General features: G+C 48.9%; 1 protein-coding gene across 4 annotated transcripts in view; it reads right to left on the reverse strand.

Annotated features, from left to right (window-relative positions):
• ST3GAL3 (ST3 beta-galactoside alpha-2,3-sialyltransferase 3) overlaps nt 1-20,751 on the reverse strand; it is a 345,449-nt gene that overhangs the window by 35,390 nt on the left and 289,308 nt on the right. For all 4 annotated transcript variants that reach the window (XM_040360921.1, XM_040360919.1, XM_040360920.1 and 1 more), the window contains 3 exons: nt 17,998-18,061; nt 10,461-10,556; nt 10,190-10,376 (listed from right to left, as the gene is read on the reverse strand). In XM_040360921.1, coding sequence (XP_040216855.1) covers nt 10,190-10,376; nt 10,461-10,556; nt 17,998-18,061 — 347 coding nt within the window. The remainder of the gene's footprint in view (nt 1-10,189; nt 10,377-10,460; nt 10,557-17,997; nt 18,062-20,751) is intronic.

The raw sequence follows: 20,751 nt of genomic DNA on the forward strand, positions 1-20,751 counted from the left end.
GTAGGGGGCGGAAAAAAAGAACAAAGGTGAGGTGCCAACTTGTAAGGGGCCCGGGAGTCCTGAGGGGCCCAGTCCCTCTGGAAAGCCTGAGCCCCTCAGGACTCCCGGGCCCCTTACATCTGTATGGGCTGTACCCCCCTGATGGCAGCCCTGCGGGCAACTACTACTTTCATCAGGCTTCCTCACCTCACCTGCAGCGGCAAGCCTTCCTTGTCTAATTGCTCATTTCCACCCAGCTCCGCCCACCCACTCTACTGGAACAGGAAAAGGTTTGACCGCACTCACAGGTTTGAACCCTCAGATACAAGGGTAAATTAGCATAATCAATAATTGGTTGATTTCAGCTGAGTATATATGCTATATAAGGCCCCTTTCACACTGATACGCCCCGTGAACCTCCGCTTGCTCCGCGGGGATCGCTCCATTGATCCCCGATGAGCCGGCGGATGACAGGGGCGGTCCCCGCACACTGTGCAGGGACCGCCCTGTTTTTTTTTTCCACTCTCCCCTATGGGGGGGATCGGATGAACACGGACCGTCTGTCCGTGTTCACCCGATCCGATAGATGGATGGAAAAGTAGGTTTTTCCTCCGTCACACTTTGGCGAATCGGAGCGGGTCGGATATCAGCGGGCATGTCACCGCTGACATCCACGGCTCCATTGAGGAGCCCGGAGCGCCCGTTCAGGTCCGCAAAAAATACTGACAGGCGGACCTGAACGGGCCGCCCGTGTGTGAAAGAGCCCTTAGGCCCCGTACACACCAGAGGATATCCGCTGGAAACGGTCCGCCGGACCGTTCCCAGCGGATAAATCCTCTGGCGGATTTGGATCTGATGGCTGTACTCACCATCAGATCGAAATCCGCGCGGAATCCATCCGCGGTGACGTGTCGAGCCGTCGCCGCGACGATGACGCGCCGACGTGCGCGACGCTGGAAGGTAAGTACTTCCACGCATGCGTCGAATCATTATGACGCATGCGAGGGAGGGGAGCGGACGGACTGATCCGGTGAGTCTGTACAGACGACCGGATCAATCCGCTGGACAGGATTCAAGCGGATAGATTTCTTAGCATGCTAAGAAATTTATATCCGCTTGAAATCCCTCAGCTGGATTTTTATCCGCTGATAAATGTCCGCTCGGGCCTACACACGACCGGATCTATCTGCTGGAACTGATCTGCGGATCAGTTCCAGCGGATAGATCCGCTGGTGTGTACATCGGAATCGGAATACAGCGGATCTTTTTCCGCTGATTTTTTTCGGGCCGCCCGATTTCCAGCAGATAAAAATTTCTTAGCATGCGAAGAAATCAATCCGCTGGAATCGGCTTCACCGGATCGATCCGTCCGATTCCCTCCCTCGCATGCGTCGTAATGATTCGACGCATGCGTGGGTATCCTTATATGACAGCGTCGCGCACGTCGCCGCGTCATCATCTCATCATCTCCAAATCCGCGGAAATCCTCGAGAGGATTTATCTGCGGATACGGTTCGGCGGACCGTTTACAGCGGAAATCCTCTCGTGTGTACAAGGCCTAAGGGTTATACTTGCCAGTGTTTGTCATATTATGACTAAAGGCCCGTACGCACGATCGGATTTTCCCGACGGGAATTGTGTGATGCTTTTGTCAGAAAATCCGACCGGTTGTACGCTCCATCGGACAATTGTTGTCGGATTTTCCGACAACAAATGTGTTGGGATCAGTAGGGGAGTGGAGGGAATGTATACGCATCTGTGGGAGGCAAAGCACGGGTTTATATTAAAGTCGCAGTTTAGGATACTTTTACCCCCCCCCCGTAGAACTTGAAGCACACGTGACAGCAACCATTCTTCTTACAGAGGCTGAGCTGTAATGTGGAAACATTAGTATTCCTAATGTATTTACAGAATGTGTTTCTGTTTGGGATCACTTGCTCCCTGAGAGCGTGGGAGGTGTGCGCTGCACCCAGACATCCCTGAGACTGGCCAGCTGTTTCCTATCCAACGTGTGGCGTCCTTATAAACGGCTGTAAGCATCTGCCCGCTGCCATGCAACGTACCTTTTGGTTCACCTTCTGAAAACTGCCACGTTGGTTCGTGATGGAAGAAGGTTTTGCCGCGCAATGTTTCGGCACCAATAAACACCAATGTGTACTTGGCACTGACCCTCCAGCGACAAGAATGCAACAGTCACGCCCAAAGAATCAGAATACAGGAGTTTTTTTTTTATTTATCAGTTAAAAGGTTCAAATTTTTGTCCACCCAGTTTTGAGATTCACACAACTCAGGCACACACAGCACAGCCCCGTCTGGAAGGGAGTAACATTTGTTGCAGTTCAGTAACATTTACAGGTCCCCCAGCCTGTGTTTGGACAGCGGAAGGGAAAGCAGCAGACTGATCAGCTCTTCTCTATGCTCTCTCTTCCCATCAGCATGCTCACTGTTACAGTGGTGGCCCGCCCATTTTTTTTTTTTAAGCACGTGATTAGAGCCCGACAGAAAGATCGGCGTAATTTTCGGCGGGCGTAGCGCATCTCATATGCGCTACGCCGCCGTAACTTAGGCTGCTTTCACACTGAGGCGTGAAGCCGCGGTGATGGTATAGCCGCGCTATTTGTAGCGCGGTTATACCGTCGTATTTACCGCGATATTCGGGCACTAGCGGTGAGGTTTTGACCCCCGGTAGCGGCCGAAAAAGGGTTAATACTGCCCGCGTTGCGGGCGGTATTACCGCGCTTTCCCATTGATTTCAATGGGAAGGCGCGGTATAGGAGCGGTGAACACCCCGCTCCTATACCGCGGTAAAGATGCGGCTAGCAGGACTTTTAGTGCGCTCCTGCTAGCGCACCGCTTCAATGTGAAAGCCTTCGGGCTTTCACATTGAACACTACAGGGCATGATTTTTCATGCGGTATAGCAGCGCTATTTTTAGCGCTGTACCACATGAAAAACGCCCCAGTGTGCAAGGGGCCTTAGAGAGGCGAGTACCGTTTTCAGAAAGAACTTGCGCTCTAAGTTACGGCGGCGTAGTGTAAATGGGACGGCGTAAGCCCCGCCTAATTCAAATTATCAAGGCAGTGGGAGTGTTGTATTACAATGAGCCGTGACCTCATGTAAATGAGGGGCCGAACGAACGGCGCATGCGCGCGCATGCTCAGAGTCACGTCGCAAATACTCCCTAAGATACGTCGGCTCAATGCTTTGTCGACGTGAACCTAACATACGCCCAGCCCCATTCACGTACGACTTACGCAAACAACGTAAAATACGCCGCTGTTCCGACGCCCATACCTTAACATGACTTACCCCTGCTTTATGGGGGGTAAACTTACGCCGGACCGACGCCTTACGTAAACGGCGTAGCTAAATCCGACGGGCGCAAGTACGTTTCTGAATCAGCGTATCTAGCTCATTTGCATATTCTACGCGAAAATCTACGGAAGCGCCCCCTAGCGGCCAGCGTAAATATGCACCCAAGATACGACGGCGTAAGAGACTTACGTCAGTCGTATCTTGGACAAATTCTGGCGTATCTGATTCTGCTCAGAATCACGTCGCAAATACTCCCTAAGATACTGCAGCTCAATGCTTTCGACGTGAACGTAACCTACGCCCAGCCCCATTCACGTATGGCTTACGCAAACGACGTAAAATACGACGGCTGTTCCGTCGTCCATACCTTGCATGGGCTGCGCCACCTATAGAGGTGTTTGATCTTTACGCCGGCGTACGCCTTACGTAAACGGCGTAGCTTACTGCGACGGGGCTACGTACGTTCGTGAATCGGCGTATCTTGCTCATTTACATATTCGACGTGTAAATCAACGTAAGCGCCCCTAGCCGCCAGCGTAAATATGCACCCAAGATACGACGGCGTAGGAGACTTACGTCGGTCGTATCTTGGCAACATTCAGCCGTATCTCATTTTAAGAACGACGGCGCACAGTTGGACTTACGACTACTGATACATCGGCATAAGTCTTTATGAATCCGGCCCTATATGTTTAATCTCTGAATGTAATTTAACCACTTCCAGCCCAAGGACGTCATACGACGTCCTGGACTTTCAGTGGGCATATCTGAAAGATGCCTGCAGCCACAGGCATCATTCAGATATCCATCTCTTCAGCCGGCGAATCCCTGCACCATAAGAATGATCATAGCGGCGGTTCCGCCGCTTGATCGTTCTTATAGGCGGCGGGAGGGGACGCCCCCCTCCCGCCGCCATCCGGTGCTTCTCCGGGCTCTCCTTTGCCATCAGAGACCCGGAGAAACGATCCGCCGGCGTCCGATGGAAACCATAGAGTAGACTGGTGACCAGATGGTCACCAGTCACCTCTATGATCGTCGGAGGCCCGGGCGCGATGTTATGACGTCACGCCCGGGTCCTGGAATGTAAACACAGCCGCAATTGCGGCTGAAAGCATTAGATCGGTGAATTTTTTTTCACAATCTAATGCTTTCCAGCCTGGAGGAGAGATGTGGGGTCTTATTGATAAAAGAGGACCTGTCACAAACCATTCCTATTACAAGGGATGTTTACATTCCTTGTAATAGGAATAAAAGTGATCAAAAAAAAAAAATGTCAAAAAAAGTGTAAAAATAACAGAAATTGAGTAAAATAAAAAATAAAATACTAAAAAAATTTTTTTAAACGCCCCTATCCCCGGTAGCTCGCGTTTAGAAGCGAACACACGTGTAAGTCCCGCCCACATATGTAAACGCCGTTCAACCCACACATGTAAGGGTATCGCCGCGTGCGTTAGAGCGCCAGCAACAATTCTAGCACTAGACCTCCTCTGTAACTCTAAATTTGTAACTTATAAAAAAAAAAATAAGCGACGCCTATGGAGATTTTAAGTACTGACGTTTGGCGCCATTCCATGAGTGTGCGCAATTTTAAAGCGTGACATGTTAGGTATCTATTTACTCGGCGTAACTTCATCTTTCACATTATACAAAAAAATTGGGCTAACTTTACTGTTTTGTTATTTTTTAATTCACAAAACCGTTTTTTTCCCCCCAAAAAAGGCGTTTGAAAAATTATTGCGCAAATACTGTGCGAGATAAAAAGTTGCAATGGACGGCATTTTATTCCCTAGGGTGTCTGCTAAAAAAACATATATAGGGCCAGATTCACGTAGCTCAGCGGATCTATAGATCCGCTCGATCTACGTGAATTAAGATCCGCTCCCGCAAGTTTAGGAGGCAAGTGGCTAATTCACAAACCACTTACCTCCAAACTTGCAACGGCGGATCCTAAATCCCCCGGCGGAATTCAAATTCCGCGGCTAGGGGAGTGTCATATTTAAATCAGGCGCGTTCCCGCGCCGATTTAAATGCGCAGGCGCCGTCCGCGAAATTTCCCGGCGTGCATTGCTCCCACTGACGTCGCTAGGACGTCAGTGGTTGCGACGCTTACGTAAACGACGTCCGTCCGTATTCGAGAACGACTTATGCAAACGACGTTAAAAAAATTTAAATTCGACGCGGGAACGTCGGCTATACTTAACATTGGCTGCGCCTGATAAAAGAAAGGGTAAGTATACGACGGAAAACTGCTACGGAAACGACGTAAGAACACTGCGACGGGTCCGCGTACGTTCGTGAATTTGCGTATCACGCTGATTTACATATTATTTATCGTAAATCAGCGGGAACGCCCCCCGGCGCCATTTTTAAATTGAAAAAAAGATCCGACAGTGTAACACATTGTAACACTGTCGGATCTAGCCCTATCTATGCGTATCTGATTCTATGAATAGCCCATAGTGTTTGGGGGTTCTGAGTAATTTTCTAACAAAAAAATTATGATTTATGCATGTCGGAGAGAAGTGCCAAAATAGGCCCGGTATTGAAGTGGTTAAACATAATTTTCCAAAAGTGAGAAGAAAGTTTTGATTTCCAGGCATTCTGCATTGCAGAGTTTGAAGCCACTATAATATTTCTGCAGATTTCGGTCTAAGTAAAAGAATTGCCCCTTTGAGAAGCTGCGTACGTGCGTTCTCACGTAGGCCGGATTTCAGCATACTTGTGATGAATTAGAAGGAAAGCTTGGCTCTGCCCGGAGGCACGGAGCTCCCCTGACAGATCAGCCAGGAGGGCACAGTGACGGCATCACACTCAGGTCTTATCTAGGCCGTCACGACTCGCCTTCTCCTTTACCAAAATCCCACCAATTCCCATGTCCATCCATCTTGGAAAAGGGAGCAGAGGTCAGAGACTCCAGCCTCTGTTCAATTTATGAGATTAAGATGTTTAATAAATTGCTCCCTTAGATATGTCAGCAGTCTGCGGAGCTGGCCAAGAAACACACACAAAAAAACATTTGGCTGGAATAGTGCAGATGTCTTGGTGTTCTTTATCTGACAGTAGCTGAGGTGGCTGCAATGTCACAGTCCGCGTTCCCGTCTCCTCCTGTGCACAGAATACACCTTTTGGCTACATACGCTCCTATTATTACCTTTCACCATCAGAAAAAACAAAAAAGGAGAGACAGAAGAACTACTTGGCAGAGAAGGAATGTACAGGCAAATAACAGGTCTGCATAAAACGACACTGGACACAAAAAGGGATGTTCAGAAAACCATACTGTGTTAAAAAGCTAAACAGTGAGCCACGGCACAGAAAAAACAAAAACTGCACAAAAAAAGGGGGCAGGAGAGATGAGGACTACACCGAGAACCAAGGGGGCAGGAGAGATGAGGACTACACTGAGAACCAGGGGGCAGGAGAGATGAGGACTACACAGAGAACCAGGGGGCAGGAGAGATGAGGACTACACAGAGAACCAGGGGGCAGGAGAGATGAGGAATACACAGAGAACCAGGGGGATGGAGAGATGAGGACTACACAGAGAACCAGGGGGCAGGAGAGATGAGGACTACACAGAGAACCAGGGGGCAGGAGAGATGAGGACTACACAGAGAACCAGGGGGCAGGAGAGATGAGGAATACACAGAGAACCAGGGGGATGGAGAGATGAGGACTACACAGAGAACCAGGGGGCAGGAGAGATGAGGACTACACAGAGAACCAGGGGGCAGGAGAGATGAGGACTTGACAGAGAACCAGGGGGCAGGAGAGATGAGGACTGGACAGAGAACCAGGGAGCAGGAGAGATGAGGACTACACAGAGAACCAGGGGGGTGGAGAGATGAGGACTGGACAGAGAACCAGGGGACAGGAGAGATGAGGACTGGACAGAGAACCAGGGGGCAGGAGAGACGAGGACTACACAGAGAACCAAGGGGCAGGAGAGATGAGGACTACACAGAGAACTAAGGGGCAGGAGAGATGAGGACTACACAGAGAACCAGGGGGCAGGAGAGATGAGGACTACACAGAGAACCAGATGGCAAGAGAGATGAGGACTACACAGAGAACCAGGGGGCAGGAGAGATGAGGACTACACAGAGAACCAGATGGCAAGAGAGATGAGGACTACACAGAGAACCAGGGGGCAGGAGAGATGAGGACTACACAGAGAACCAAGGGGATGGAGAGATGAGGAATACACAGAGAACCAAGGGGCAGGAGAGATGAGGACTTCACAGAGAACCAGGGGGATGGAGAGATGAGGACTACACAGAGAACCAAGGGGCAGGAGAGATGAGGACTTCACAGAGAACCAGGGGGATGGAGAGATGAGGACTACACAGAGAACCAAGGGGCAGGAGAGATGAGGACTTCACAGAGAGGCTGGTGGCAGGAGAGATGAGGACTACACAGAGAACCAAGGGGCAGAAGGGATGAGGACTACACAAAGAAGCAGGTGGCAGGAGAGATGAGGGCTACACAGAGAACCAGGGGGCAGAAGAGATGAGGACTACACAGAGAAGCAGGTGGCAGGAGAGATGAGGACTATACAGAGAACCAGATGGCAAGAGAGATGAGGACTACACAGAGAACCAGGGGGCAGGAGAGTCGAGGACAGCACACAAAAAATAAAATGCAGGAGAGACAAGGACTGCACAGAGAACCAGGGGGCAGGAAAGACAAAGACTACACAGAGAATCAGGGGGCAGGAAAGACAAGGACAGCACAGAGAATGCGGGAAATAGAGAAAAGGGCTGGGCAAAGAACCAACAGGTAGAAAAGAGGACGCCTGCAACAAAGAAACAGGGAAAAGAGAGACAACGGCTGCACAGAGAACCAGGGGGCAGAAAAGAGGAGGGTTGCTCAGAGAAACCAGAAAGACAAGGCCTGCGTGGAGATCCAGGGGAATGAAAGACAAGGTCAGTGCACAGAACCTGGGCTGTATAGAGAACCAGAAAAGACGAGGGCTGTGCAGAGAACTAAATGGAAGAAAAGGAGAGGTCTGGCTAGAGAACTAGGAGGCAGAAAATACAAGGGCTGTGCAAAGAACCAGCAGGCAGAAGAGACAAGGGCCGAGTAGAGAACCAGATAGAAGAAAATACGAGGGCTGGGTAGAGAACTAAGGGGCAGAAGAGATAAGTGCTGAATAGAGAACCAAGGGGCAGAAGAGACAAGGGCTGGGTAGAGAACCAGAGGCAGATGAGCTGAGGGATGGGTAAAGAACCAGAGGCAGAAGAGATGAGGGCTGGGTAGAGAACCAGAGGCAGAAGAGATGAAGGCCGAATAGATATCCAGGGACAGAAGTGACAAGGGCTAGGTAGAGAACCAGGGGCAGAAAAGACAAGGGCTGTGCAGTGAACCAGAAGGCAGAAGAGATGAGGATTGGGTAGAGAACCAGGGGCAGAAGAGACGAGCACTGGGTAGATAGCCAGGGGCAGAAGAGATAAGGGGCGAGAAGAGACCCAGGGGCAGAAGAGAGACAGGCTGCATAGAGAACAAGGGGCAGAAGAGACAAGGGTTGAGTGAAAAACAAAGGGCAGAAGAGACAAGGGTTGAGTGAAGAACCAGAGACAGAAGAGACAAAAGTTGATTGAAGAACAAGGGGAAGAAGAGACAAGGGCTGAGTGAAGAACAAGGGGCAGAAGAGACAAGGGCTGAGTGAAGAACAAGGGGCAGTAGAGACAAGGGCTGAGTGAAGAACAAGGGGCAGAAGAGACAAGGGCCGAGTGAAGAACCAGAGACAGAAGAGACAAGGGCTGAGTGAAGAACAAGGGGCAGAAGAGACAAGGGCTGAGTGAAGAACAAGGGGCAGTAGAGACAAGGGCTGAGTGAAGAACAAGGGGCAGAAGAGACAAGGGCTGAGTGAAGAACAAGGGGCAGTAGAGACAAGGGCTGAGTGAAGAACCAGAGGCAGAAGAGACAAGGGCTGAGTGAAGATCAAGGGGCAGAAGAGACAAGGGCTGAGTGAAGAACAAGGGGCAGAAGAGACAAGGGCTGAGTGATGAACAAGGGGCAGAAGAGACAAGGGCTGAGTGAAGAACAAGGGGCAGAAGAGACAAGGGCTGAGTGAAGAACAAGGGGCAGAAGAGACAAGGGCTGAGTGAAGAACAAGGGGCAGAAGAGACAAGGGCTGAGTGATGAACAAGGGGCAGAAGAGACAAGGGCTGAGTGAAGAACAAGGGGCAGAAGAGACAAGGGCTGAGTGAAGAACAAGGGGCAGAAGAGACAAGGGCTGAGTGAAGAACAAGGGGCAGAAGAGACAAGGGCTGAGTGAAGATCAAGGGGCAGAAGAGACAAGGGCTGAGTGAAGCACAAGGGGCAGTAGAGACAAGGGCTGAGTGAAGATCAAGGAGCAGAAGAGACAAGGGTTGAGTGAAGAACAAGTGGCAGAAGAGACAAGGGCTGAGTGAAGCACAAGGGGCAGTAGAGACAAGGGCTGAGTGAAGATCAAGGAGCAGAAGAGACAAGGCTGAATGAAGAACCAGAGGCAGAAGAGACAAGGGCTGAGTAAAGAACAAGGGGCAGAAGAGACAAGAGCTGAGTGAAGAATCAGAGGCATAAGAGACAAGGGCTAAGTAAAGAACAAGGGGCAGAAGAGACAAGGGCTGAGTGAAGAACCAGGGAGCAGAAGTCGAGGACTGTGCAGTCAAAAAATCAGAACGGAAGAGGACTGTGTGGTAATTGGAAGGGCAACTGTCAGACTTTGGTTGATGTTGACATTCAAACTGAGAATACGAAAGCAAAGCTAGGACACAAATATATATTTTTCAAGTTACACTGAATAACTGAATGTTTTGATTCTTGCGTAAGCGCAGATGTAAGTGATTTTCAGTCATAAAACATAAAATATTGACACTGCATTCTTATGCAACTCAGTGACACCACTTACCACTTTCTCTTTGTAAACAATATATTTCAGCCATTTGAAGTCTTGCCACTTGAATCCGGTCAGCACGAAAAGGGAATCTTTCTCGTATTGTTCAAGTTTCTGAATGGCTCCTTCGGGATATGTAATTCTTAGTGTTGTTTTACTGCCCACGTCCTTCACGAAGCCTTTCACCGGTGCCGAGTTCAGCCTGGAACATGACAGGTCACACATGGAGACCAGCTGACATCTCCGCTCCGGAGTTTATTATTCTAGGCCAATGAAAGGCTCTTACCTGACAACCACTTCGTACTCATCGATTTTTGATCCTAATGACTTGTTGGCGAGCACCCCTCCGTTCCCGACGATGATACATCGCCGACAGCTCAAACTGTGGAGGAAATGAATATCAATCAAGAAATAGGACATGTGTTTATATGCTAGGATTTCAAAGAACAAAGTTTCCCTTCCAGAAAAGCAGGATAATAAAGACCGATAAAACTCTGTTCTGAATGAAGGATCTCGGAGTCTTTCCACAATCTACATCTGTTTTTTCTTACCTTGGCAAGTTTAATTTTTTTTACGATACCAGTTCTATGGTATTACCTACCTACTAAGGGTTTCGATTTATAGAGTGCCCATAAGCGTGCAGTCAAAATTCCAGCGCTCAAAGATTTTTTTTTTCTTTTCCACACAAGATTAATAAACATGATCAGTAAAGCATGAATGTTTATAGATATGCTATAATACCAAAAGTATTGGGACGCCTGCCTTCACACGCACATGAACTTTAATGGCATCCCAGTCTTAGTCGGGAGGGTTCAATATTGAGTTGGCTCTGCCCTTTGCAGCTACAACAGCTTCAACTCTTCTTGGAAGGCTGTTCACAAGGTTTAGGAGGATGTCTATGGGAAGGTTTGACCATTCTTCCAGAAGATAATTTGTGAGGTCAGGCACTAATATGGACAAGAAAGCCTGGCTCACAGTCTCCGCTCTAATTCATCACAAAGGTGTTCTATCAGGTTGAGGTCAGGACAGGTCAGATTCATGCTCCCAATTTTGTGGGAACAGTTTGGGGACGGCCCCCTCCTGTTCCAACATAACTGCGCACCAGAGCACAAAGCAAGGTCCATAATGACATGGATGAGCAAGGTGGGGGTGGAGGAACTTGACTGGCCTGCACAGAGTCATGGTGTGGGGTTGTTTTTCATGGGCTGGGCTCCTTATATCCAGTAAAGGGAACTCTTAAGGCCTCAGCATACCAAGACATTTTGGACAATTTCATGCCCCCAACTTTGTGGGAGGAGTTTGGGGACGGCCCCTTCCTGTTCCAACATGACTTTGCACCAGTGCACAAAGCAAGGTCCATAAAGACATGGATGAGCGATATTGGGGTGGAGGAACTTGACTGTCCTGACCTCAACCCAATATAACACCTTTGGCATGAATTAGTGTGGAGACTGTAAGCCAGGCCTTCTCACCCATATCAGTGCCTGACCTCACAAATGCGCTTCTGGAAGAATGGTCAAACATTCCCATAAAAACACTCCTAAACCTTGTGGACGGCCTTCCCAGAGAAGCTGAAGCGGTTATAGCTGCAAAGGGTATACCAATTCAATTTTAAACCCTACGCACTAAGACTGGGATGCCATTAAAGTTAATGTGCGTGTAAAGGCAGGTGTCCCAATACTTTTGATAATACAGTGTATGTAGATGGCTGCAGCCTCGGTTTACCTTTGGCAAAGAAAACAGAGACTGAACTGAACTAATTCAACATGGCAGATCTTCCTTCCAGTACTAACAGACATATTAGCGTTCTAAACTGGCCAATTATGGGCCAACTGGGTGACAATAATATAAGTAAAGGTTCCCCTTTAAAGTGGAAGTAAACCCTTCAATTTGATAGTTACAAAAACAGTTAACAATCCCGGCCTTTCCCGGAAATGTTAGCTGTCACATTTGTTTGTTCTCTTAACCAAACTGCCAAACCATCCAATGGCTGGTTTCATAACAGGTCATATGTACAGCATCATGGCAGTTGCAGATTAAACAGAGGTCAAGATGGCCGCTTCCTTGGCTGAAAACGATAGGAGGGTTTACTTCCACTTTAAATCCTATATGGTGTATCAATCCTTCTGCTGACTAGATGTAGGCACTAAGCATGGGCTCGTCCTCACACCTGAACTGTCAACACAAACAGAGAAAACTAGGTGACAGGACACTGTAAAACTTTATTATCATAGACATCCCACCTGGGATCACTATGATTAGGCCTAGTTTTGGGTGAAACGCGTCAGCCAACAGGGCCTCTGGTCGGGCTTCTTTGATGTTTGCTCTTGAATAATAACATTATACAATTGACAGATGTTAGATTGGGCTGCCCACTGTTTTTCTCTGGATGGGTGACAACCATCTGGTGTCAATGGAGACCTTTACCTGTTTTGAAAACCTAAAAAAAAAAAGAACGATCTACCTTTGAATCTATCTTTGGAGAGCATCTGACAGGTGGTGAGGAGGCGACGTATCACCACCTCATCGCCTCATTTAAACCCCTTAAAACTCTGCCTAAACCACATGAGTTGCACGCGGTTGCAGGGCACCTCCATTCAGTAGAATGGGTCGCATTCAGCAGTTGGTACTGCCCGCAGCACACAAAAGTGGGGATAAATCTTACTGTGCCTCGATGTAGACACCCCTGACTTCTTACTGCCTTTGCAGCGTATGGGGGTAGTGGATGGGGGCTGTAAAACCATGGCGTAGCTGAGTGGTCCCCAACCGCAAGTGAAAACAAGGCTTAAAACAGCATTTTGCTTTCTTTATAGTACATCACGGGACACAGAGCACCAGTAATTACTACATGGGTTATGGGCCACCTTCAGGCGATGGACACTGGCATAATCAAGACCGGAATTCCCCCTCTATATAACCCCTCCCACATGGGGAGTACCTCCGTTTTTTTCACCAGTGTCTAAGGTGTAACACACATGAATCCACTGATTAAGTCGCTGATCTGCCCATGGGATCTGAATCTGGTCTTGTCAGTGCTTCAGGGGCCTCCCTTTGATCCAAGGTGTGAGGCGCCATTACCCATGGTCACAAGGAAGCTAGTATTTTTGGTTGCAGGAACTACCGCAAGAAGAGTCTCGGAGTTGACTGTGTTATCTTGCAGAGAACCATTTCTGGTGGTTTATAAAGACCGGGTGGTGTTACGTCCCTGGCTGTCTTTTCTGCCTAAAGTAGTATCCAGTTTTCATTTGAACCAGGATTTTTTACTGCCTTCATTTTTTCCAGAGCCAAATTCGGCAGTGGAAGAGTCATTACATTCTCTTGGTGTAGTGAGAGCAGTTAGCTTCTATCTGGAAGCAACTGCTCAGATTTGGAAAACGGATGTGTTGCCAGGAGGCCCCAGGAGGGGACAGGCAGCATCTCTAGATGGGTTTGTCAGATTATTACGCAAGCTTATGATTTACAAGGGAAAGTTCCACCTTTCCGTATTAGAGCGCACTCCACCAGCGCAGTTAGCACTTCTTGGGCAGTGCGTCACCAGGCCTCCTTAGCTCAAGTGTGCAAGGCCGCAACTTGGTCATCTGTTCATACATTCACATGTTACCAAGTGGATCAACAGGAGGATGCTGCCTTTGGGCGCAGTGTTTTGCAGGCGGCAGTATAGGTCCTCATGTCTGACGGAGGTCTGCTTTATTTGTTGGTGTCTCCCTCCCCTCAGATGGCAGTGCTTTGGGACATCCCATGTAGTAATTACTGGTGCTCTGTGTCCCGTGACGTACTATAAAGAAAATAGGATTTGTATAACAGCTTACCTGTAAAAAACAATTCTTGAGGGTACATCACGGGACACAGAGGTCCCTCCCCTCTTTTGGGATTATTATACAGTGTAACCTTGGATTATGAGCATAACCCGTTCCAGGAGAATGCTCTTAATCCAAAATACTCGCATATCAAAGCGAGTTTCCCAATTGAAGTCAATGGAAACTAAAATAATTTGTTCCGCATTGACTTCAATGGGATGCAATACCCCATGCGGCCAGAGGTGGGGGGGGGGGGGGCGCAGCGCCTCGGAAACGGGCGAAAAGGCCCGAGGACACTTCGGCTGACTTCGGAAAGACTTCCTACCCCGAGATTTGTCGCGGTCAGCCGTGCTGTACTCAGGCCTTTCTGTGCATTTGCGAACAACGCCGATCGGCGACGTTTGGCTCTGCTCCCTCCCACCTCAGGCCAAAAGCGGTATTGAACACCGCTCTGGCCTGAATCGTGCTCGTTTTGCGGGACAACACTTACAAACCGATTCACGATTTTTTTTAAATACAGTGCTCGTGTTGCGAAAACGCTCGTTAACCGCGTTACTCGCAATCCGAGGTTCCACTGTATATTGCTGTGCTACAAAACTGAGGTACTCCCCATGTGGGAGGGGCTATATAGAGGGGGACTTCCGGTCTTGAATATGCCAGTGTCCATCACCTGAAGGTGGCCCATAACCCATGTAGTAATCAAGAAAAGGATTTTATAAGTAAGCTGTTATAAAAACCCTATTATTTTAGAAAAACATCTCGCTTGGCTTTCGACATGACCTACAGAATCTGATCCAACGCCAGTGGAAGATTATTCCACATTTATACGGCTCTTACAGTAAAACGCCCCTTTGGCAACTGGAAAATTAAGCCTCTATCTCTCTGTGTGTGTGTGTGTGTCTTCTATGATTACCCACCCCCGTGCACACCATGGTCTCCTCCATGCAGACGTCAAGCAGTATAGACATGACACTTTAGAACCCGTCCCGAAAGTGCCAAAACTGGAACAGATATGTACTATATGGGCTGAAGGTTTTCAGACATCTGACTAACTTGGTGTTCATTTGGAGTTGGCCTTCCTCTGCGGCTATAACAGTCTCCACTCTTCTCGGAAGGCTTTCCACAAGATTTTGGAGCACGTTGGTGGAAATTTGTGCCCTTTCAGCCAAAAGAGCGTTTGTGAGGTCAGGTTCTAATTTTGAATGAGAAGACCTGGCTCACAATCATCAATACCGTTCCATTTTCTAGTGTATGCCAGAGAATGAGCATATAATATAATACAATATTACCAAAAGTATTGGGACGCCTGCCTTTACACGCACATGAACTTTAATGGCATCCCAGTCTTAGTCCGTAGGGTTCAATATTAAGTTGGCCCACATTTTGCAGCTATAACAGCGTCACCTCTTCTGGGAAGGCCGTCCACAAGGTTTAGGAGGGTGTCTATGGGAATGTTTGACCATTCTTCCAGAAGCGCATTTGTGAGGTCAGCCACTAATGTTGGATGAGAAGGCCTGGCTCGCAGTCTCGGGTCTAATTCATCCTAAAGGTGTTATATCGGTTTGAGGTCCGGACAGTCAAGTTCCTCCACCCCCACCTTGCTCATCCATGTCTTTATGGACCTTACTTTGTGCACTGGTGGGCAGTCAGGTTGAAACAGGAAGGGGCCGTCCCCAAACTGTTCCCACAAAGTTGGGAGCATGAAATTGTCCAAAATGTCTTGGTATGATGACGCCTTAAGAGTTCCCTTCACTGGAACTAAGGGGCCAAGCCCAACCCCTGAAAAAACGAATATTCGCTGTTGTCTTCCGGATTCTTCTCCTGCACAATCAGGAGGCAGTCCTGTGACCCGATTGGCCAGGAAGTCTTAGGACTTGTTGGCCAATCGGGTCTCAGGATACATTTGCTTTTCTACCAGGAGGAGGATCAAGGGCCTGGCTCTTTATTCCCCCTGAATCCAAACTTAATGCCCTGATGGCCACATCCCGTCCGTCTCCCTCCCGCACGCACGGGGTGGGGGGGGGGGGTCCATTGCCGCATTCCCGTCCATCTCTTGCAGGTGGCAGGGGGTGTTTGATGGCCGTATTCACATCCGTCTCTGGGTGGCAGGGGTGTGGGTGTTAGTTTGCCGCCCCCCCCCCCCCAATATATTAAGAACAGCCGCCACAGGTCATCAGCACAAGTGCAGTGAACACAGAGTGTGCCGTGGAATTGTAGAGCACTCTGCTGCGATCATGACCACCCTGCATGAGCAGGAGTGAAGCCAGGCCATTCAAACTGCTGGAGCCGTGAACCCGGAGTGAGGTGAGGCCATTCAAACTGCCTGAGCCCATAAACCCGGTGTGAGGCCAGGCCATTCGAACTGCCTGAGCCAATGAACCCGGAGTGAGGCCAGGCCATTTAAACTGCCTGAGCCCATGAACCCGGAGTGAGGCCAGGCCATACAAACTGCCGGAGCCTGTGAACCCGGTGTGAAGCCAGGCCATTCAAACTGCCTGAGCCCATAAGCCCGGTGTGAGGCCAGGCCATTCGAACTGCCTGAGCCAATGAACCCGGAGTGAGGCCAGGCCATTTAAACTGCCTGAGCCCATGAATCCGGAGTAAGGCCAGGCCATTCAAACTGCCGGAGCCCGTGAACCCGGAGTGAGGCCAGGCCATTCAAACTGCATGAGCCCATGAACCCGGAGTGAGACCAGGCAATTCAAGCTACCTGAGCCCATGAATCCGGAGTGATGTTAGGCCATTCAAACTGTCTAAGCCCATGAATCCGGAGTGAGGCCAGGCCATTCAAACTGCCTGAGCCCATGAACCCGGAGTGAGGCCAGGCCATTCAAACTGCCGGAGCCCATGAACCTGGAAGGAAAATGGGGTGAAGATGGAAGCGCCAGGAAGCTGTAACAGCGCTGAAAGGTATGTTTGTCATAATGTGCTAGTATGTGGTACATACTAGCATATTATAGAATATACCTACCTACAGGGGGCTGAGATTTTTTTTATTACTAATTACTGCTTTATTCTTTCCAGCATGATCCAAAAAGTATTTTGAAAAATTTGCCTGGAAGTCGGCTTTACCTCTCCTTCGAAGGGTGCATGTATTCAGTTGCGCAGTCCTGTTCCACGTACCCGAGCGCATTGTTGCGTCTGGCGTAGCGTATCTATGATACACTACGCCGCCGTAACTTACAGCGTAAATTCCTGATCCTGAAAGAATTTGCGCCTTAATTAATGGTGGCGTAGTGTAACTTTGGTGGCGTAAGGGCGCGCAATTCAAATGCATGTGATGGGGGCGTTTTTTTTTTCCAAATTTTTTTATTTGTAAACAGAGGAACCTGCCCGTCTCGGGCCATAGCATTTACAGTCATTACGGCATAGATAACACAGTCCACACATACATTAAAAAGGCATCAAGAGAAATAACAGCATGACAGGGCCGTGTTTTATGTAAATACGTCTTGACCCAACGTAATTGACGTTTTTTTTAACGGCGCATGCGCCGTCCGTGGGGGTATCCCAGTGCGCATGCTCGAAATTAACCCGCAACAAGCCGCAACGTTACGACGTGAACGTCATTCTACGCAAAGCCCTATTCGCGAACGACTTACGCAAACAACGTAAAAAATTCAAAATTCAACGCGGGAACGACGGCCATACTTAACATTAAGTACGCCTCATATAGCAGGGGTAACTATATGCCGAAAAAAGCCTTACGGAAACGACGTAAAAAAAAACGTTTGTGGATTGGCGTATCTAGCTAATCTGCATACTCAACGCGGAATTCGACGGAAACGCCACCTAGCGGCCAGCGTAAATATGCACCTACGATCTGACGGCGTACTAAGACGTACGCCAGTCGGATCGAGCCCAGATTCAGTCGTATCTTGTTTTGTGGATACAAAACAAAGATACAATGGGGCATTTTAAAAATTACGCCGGCGTAATTCGTTTGTGGATCTGGCCCTTTATCTGTATGTACATACCCCCAGCCTGTAAACTGAACGTTTGCAAAAAAACACAAAGAGGTTGTACCTGTCGAGCGCCGGCGTCAGGCGATATTCCTTTGTAGCCGACAAGATGGCCTTGATTAAGTTATCTGCACAATAGAAAGAATGCAATGTGATGTTAGCAAAAGGCGACAAGTCAGGAATAAAGATTTACAGTAAAGAGTGAAAGATGTAGATCAGCAGATCTGTCTTCATGTCTATAGATGGTCAGCTCCTGGGGGCACAAGCAGACTCTTCTCACCTTTTCCAAGCTCCCCGGGTATTTAGATAACCCCGCAGAGAAGTACTCTGACACTCGCACAAATACAAGGCGCCCGTACAGGGATACGCCATGACACGTGGAATTAAATCAGGAATCCACTTTATTTTTTTTCCTCTTTATTTAGAAGAAGCTGAAGGATTAAAGTTTTCGGAAAAAGGGATCATAGAGAAAGCCGTCCACTTTACCAGGAACTGCATTACCCAAACAACTTATCCTCAGCCTGGAGAAATGAAGAGTGACATTAATTGGCATCCCTGTCTATCAGAAAGAGACAAGCGATGCTTCACGTGACATCTTCCACTGAGGGGTATGAGGATACAGCCTGCGGAACATGAAGGCCGAGCTCTAGTCTTGCACACCGCAGAAATAGGAAGAGATAGCCCGGCCGCCGTTCACCTCACCAGGTCCGAGAGGTTAGCCCCGTTAAAACAGCCTCAGCTCGATTCATCTAGACCACGACTCCAACATGTTTCGCCCCTGGGGCTTAATCATGATCTCCAAGGTTAACCACTTAAGCCCCAGACCAGAGCACTTTTTGCGATTCGGCACTGCGTCGCTTTAACTGACAATTGCGCGGTCGTGCGTTGTGGCTCCCAAACAAAATTGGCGTCCTTTTTCCCCCACAAATAGAGCTTTCTTTTGGTGGTATTTGATCACCTCTGCGGTTTTTAGTTTTTGCGTTATAAACAAAAATAGAGCGACAATTTTGAAAAAAAAAATAATATTTTTTACTTTTTGCTGTAACAAAAATCCCCCAAAAATATATAAAAAAACGATTTTTTTCCTCAGCTTAGGCCGATACGTATTCTTCTACATATTTTTCGTAAAAAATAGAGCTTTATTTTGGTGGTATTTGATCACCTCTGCGGTTTTTATTTTTTGCGCTATAAACAGAAATAGAGCGACAGTTTTGAAAAAAATGCAAATTTTGTTTCTATTTGCTATAATAAATATCCCCCAAAAACATAAAAAAAAACATTTTTTTTCCTCAGTTTAGGCCGATACGTATTCTTCTACCTATTTTTCGTAAAAAAAAAAATCGCAATAAGTGTTTATTGATTGGTTTGCACAAAAGTTATAGCGTTTACAAAATAGGGGGTATTTTTATTAATATTAGTTTTTTTACTAGTAATGGCGGCGATCAGCGATTTTTTTTCGGTACTGTGACATTATGGCGGACACTTCGGACACTTTTGACACATTTTTGGGACCATTGGCATTTTTATAGCGATCAGTGCTATAAAAATGCATTGGATTACTATAAAAATGCCACTGGCAGTAAAGGGGTTAACACTAGGGGGCGAGGAAGGGGTTAAGTATGTTCCCTGGGTGTGTTCTAACTGTAGGGGGGGATGGGACTGACATGGGGAAACGACTGATCTTCTGTTCATACGTTGTATGAACAGAAGATCAGCATTCCTCTCCCTGACAGGACCGGGAGCTGTGTGTTTACACACACAGCTCCCGGTCCCCGCTCTGTAACGAGCGAACGTGTGTGCCCGGCGGCGATTGCGCCCGCCGGGCACGCACAGGGGAGTCGGGGTGAGCGCGCGCCCCTATTGTCTGCTGGGCGAGGTGACGTATAGCTACGTTCTCTCGCCCAGCAGAGCCGAACTGCCGCCGTATAACTGCAGCGGCTGGTCGGCAAGCAGTTAAAGGGGTTGTCTGCGTACGTTTAAAAACCTCCCAAGAAAAAAAGTGCGTTGTAATATCTTGTTCTTTTTTATGGTCTTATGGCTGCACCATCTTTAATGCATCTTTTACGGTGTGCCCCCCAAATCTTTATTTGTGTGACTGTGTGTGCCAGGTAAGGGGGAGTTCCCTGCTCTGTGTAAACCGGCGGCTCTCCTCTTCCCATGGCTGCGCTAATGGGCATTGATCAGGCTGCATAGATGGGCAATGATCAGACTGCATAGATGGGCAATGATCAGACTGCATTGATGGGCATTGGTGAGGCTGCATTGATGGGGCTGCATTTATGGGCACTGGTGAGCCAGGCAGCAACCAGCAAGTGAGCCTAAACGCTCATCTGTTTACGCTCATGTTCCTCTGGTCCCTCTGTGCTCCTCTGGCCCCCCCCCATGCTGAAGTTGACTAGCCAGGAAGAGGAGGTGAGTGCTGCGGGGAGGGAGAGGAGGTGAGCGCTGCGGGGAGGGAGAGGAGGTGAACGCTGCGGGGAGGGAGAGGAGGTGAGCACTGCGGGGAGGGAGAGGAGGTGAACGCTGCGGGGAGGGAGAGGAGGTGAACGCTGCGGGGAGGGAGACGAGGTGAATGCTGCGGGGAGGGAGAGGAGGTGAGCGCTGCGGGGAGGGAGAGGAGGTGAGCGCTGCGGGGAGGGAGAGGAGGTGAATGCTGCGGGGAGGGAGAGGAGGTGAGCGCTGCGGGGAGGGAGAGGAGGTGAGCGCTGCGGGGAGGAAGAGGAGGTGAGCGCTGCGGGGAGGGAGAGGAGGTGAGCGCTGCGGGGAGGGAGAGGAGGTGAGCGCTGCGGGGAGGGAGAGGAGGTGAGCGCTGCGGGGA

Source organism: Rana temporaria, chromosome 7, assembly GCF_905171775.1.
Source record: "Rana temporaria chromosome 7, aRanTem1.1, whole genome shotgun sequence".
Classification (NCBI taxonomy): domain Eukaryota; kingdom Metazoa; phylum Chordata; class Amphibia; order Anura; family Ranidae; genus Rana; species Rana temporaria.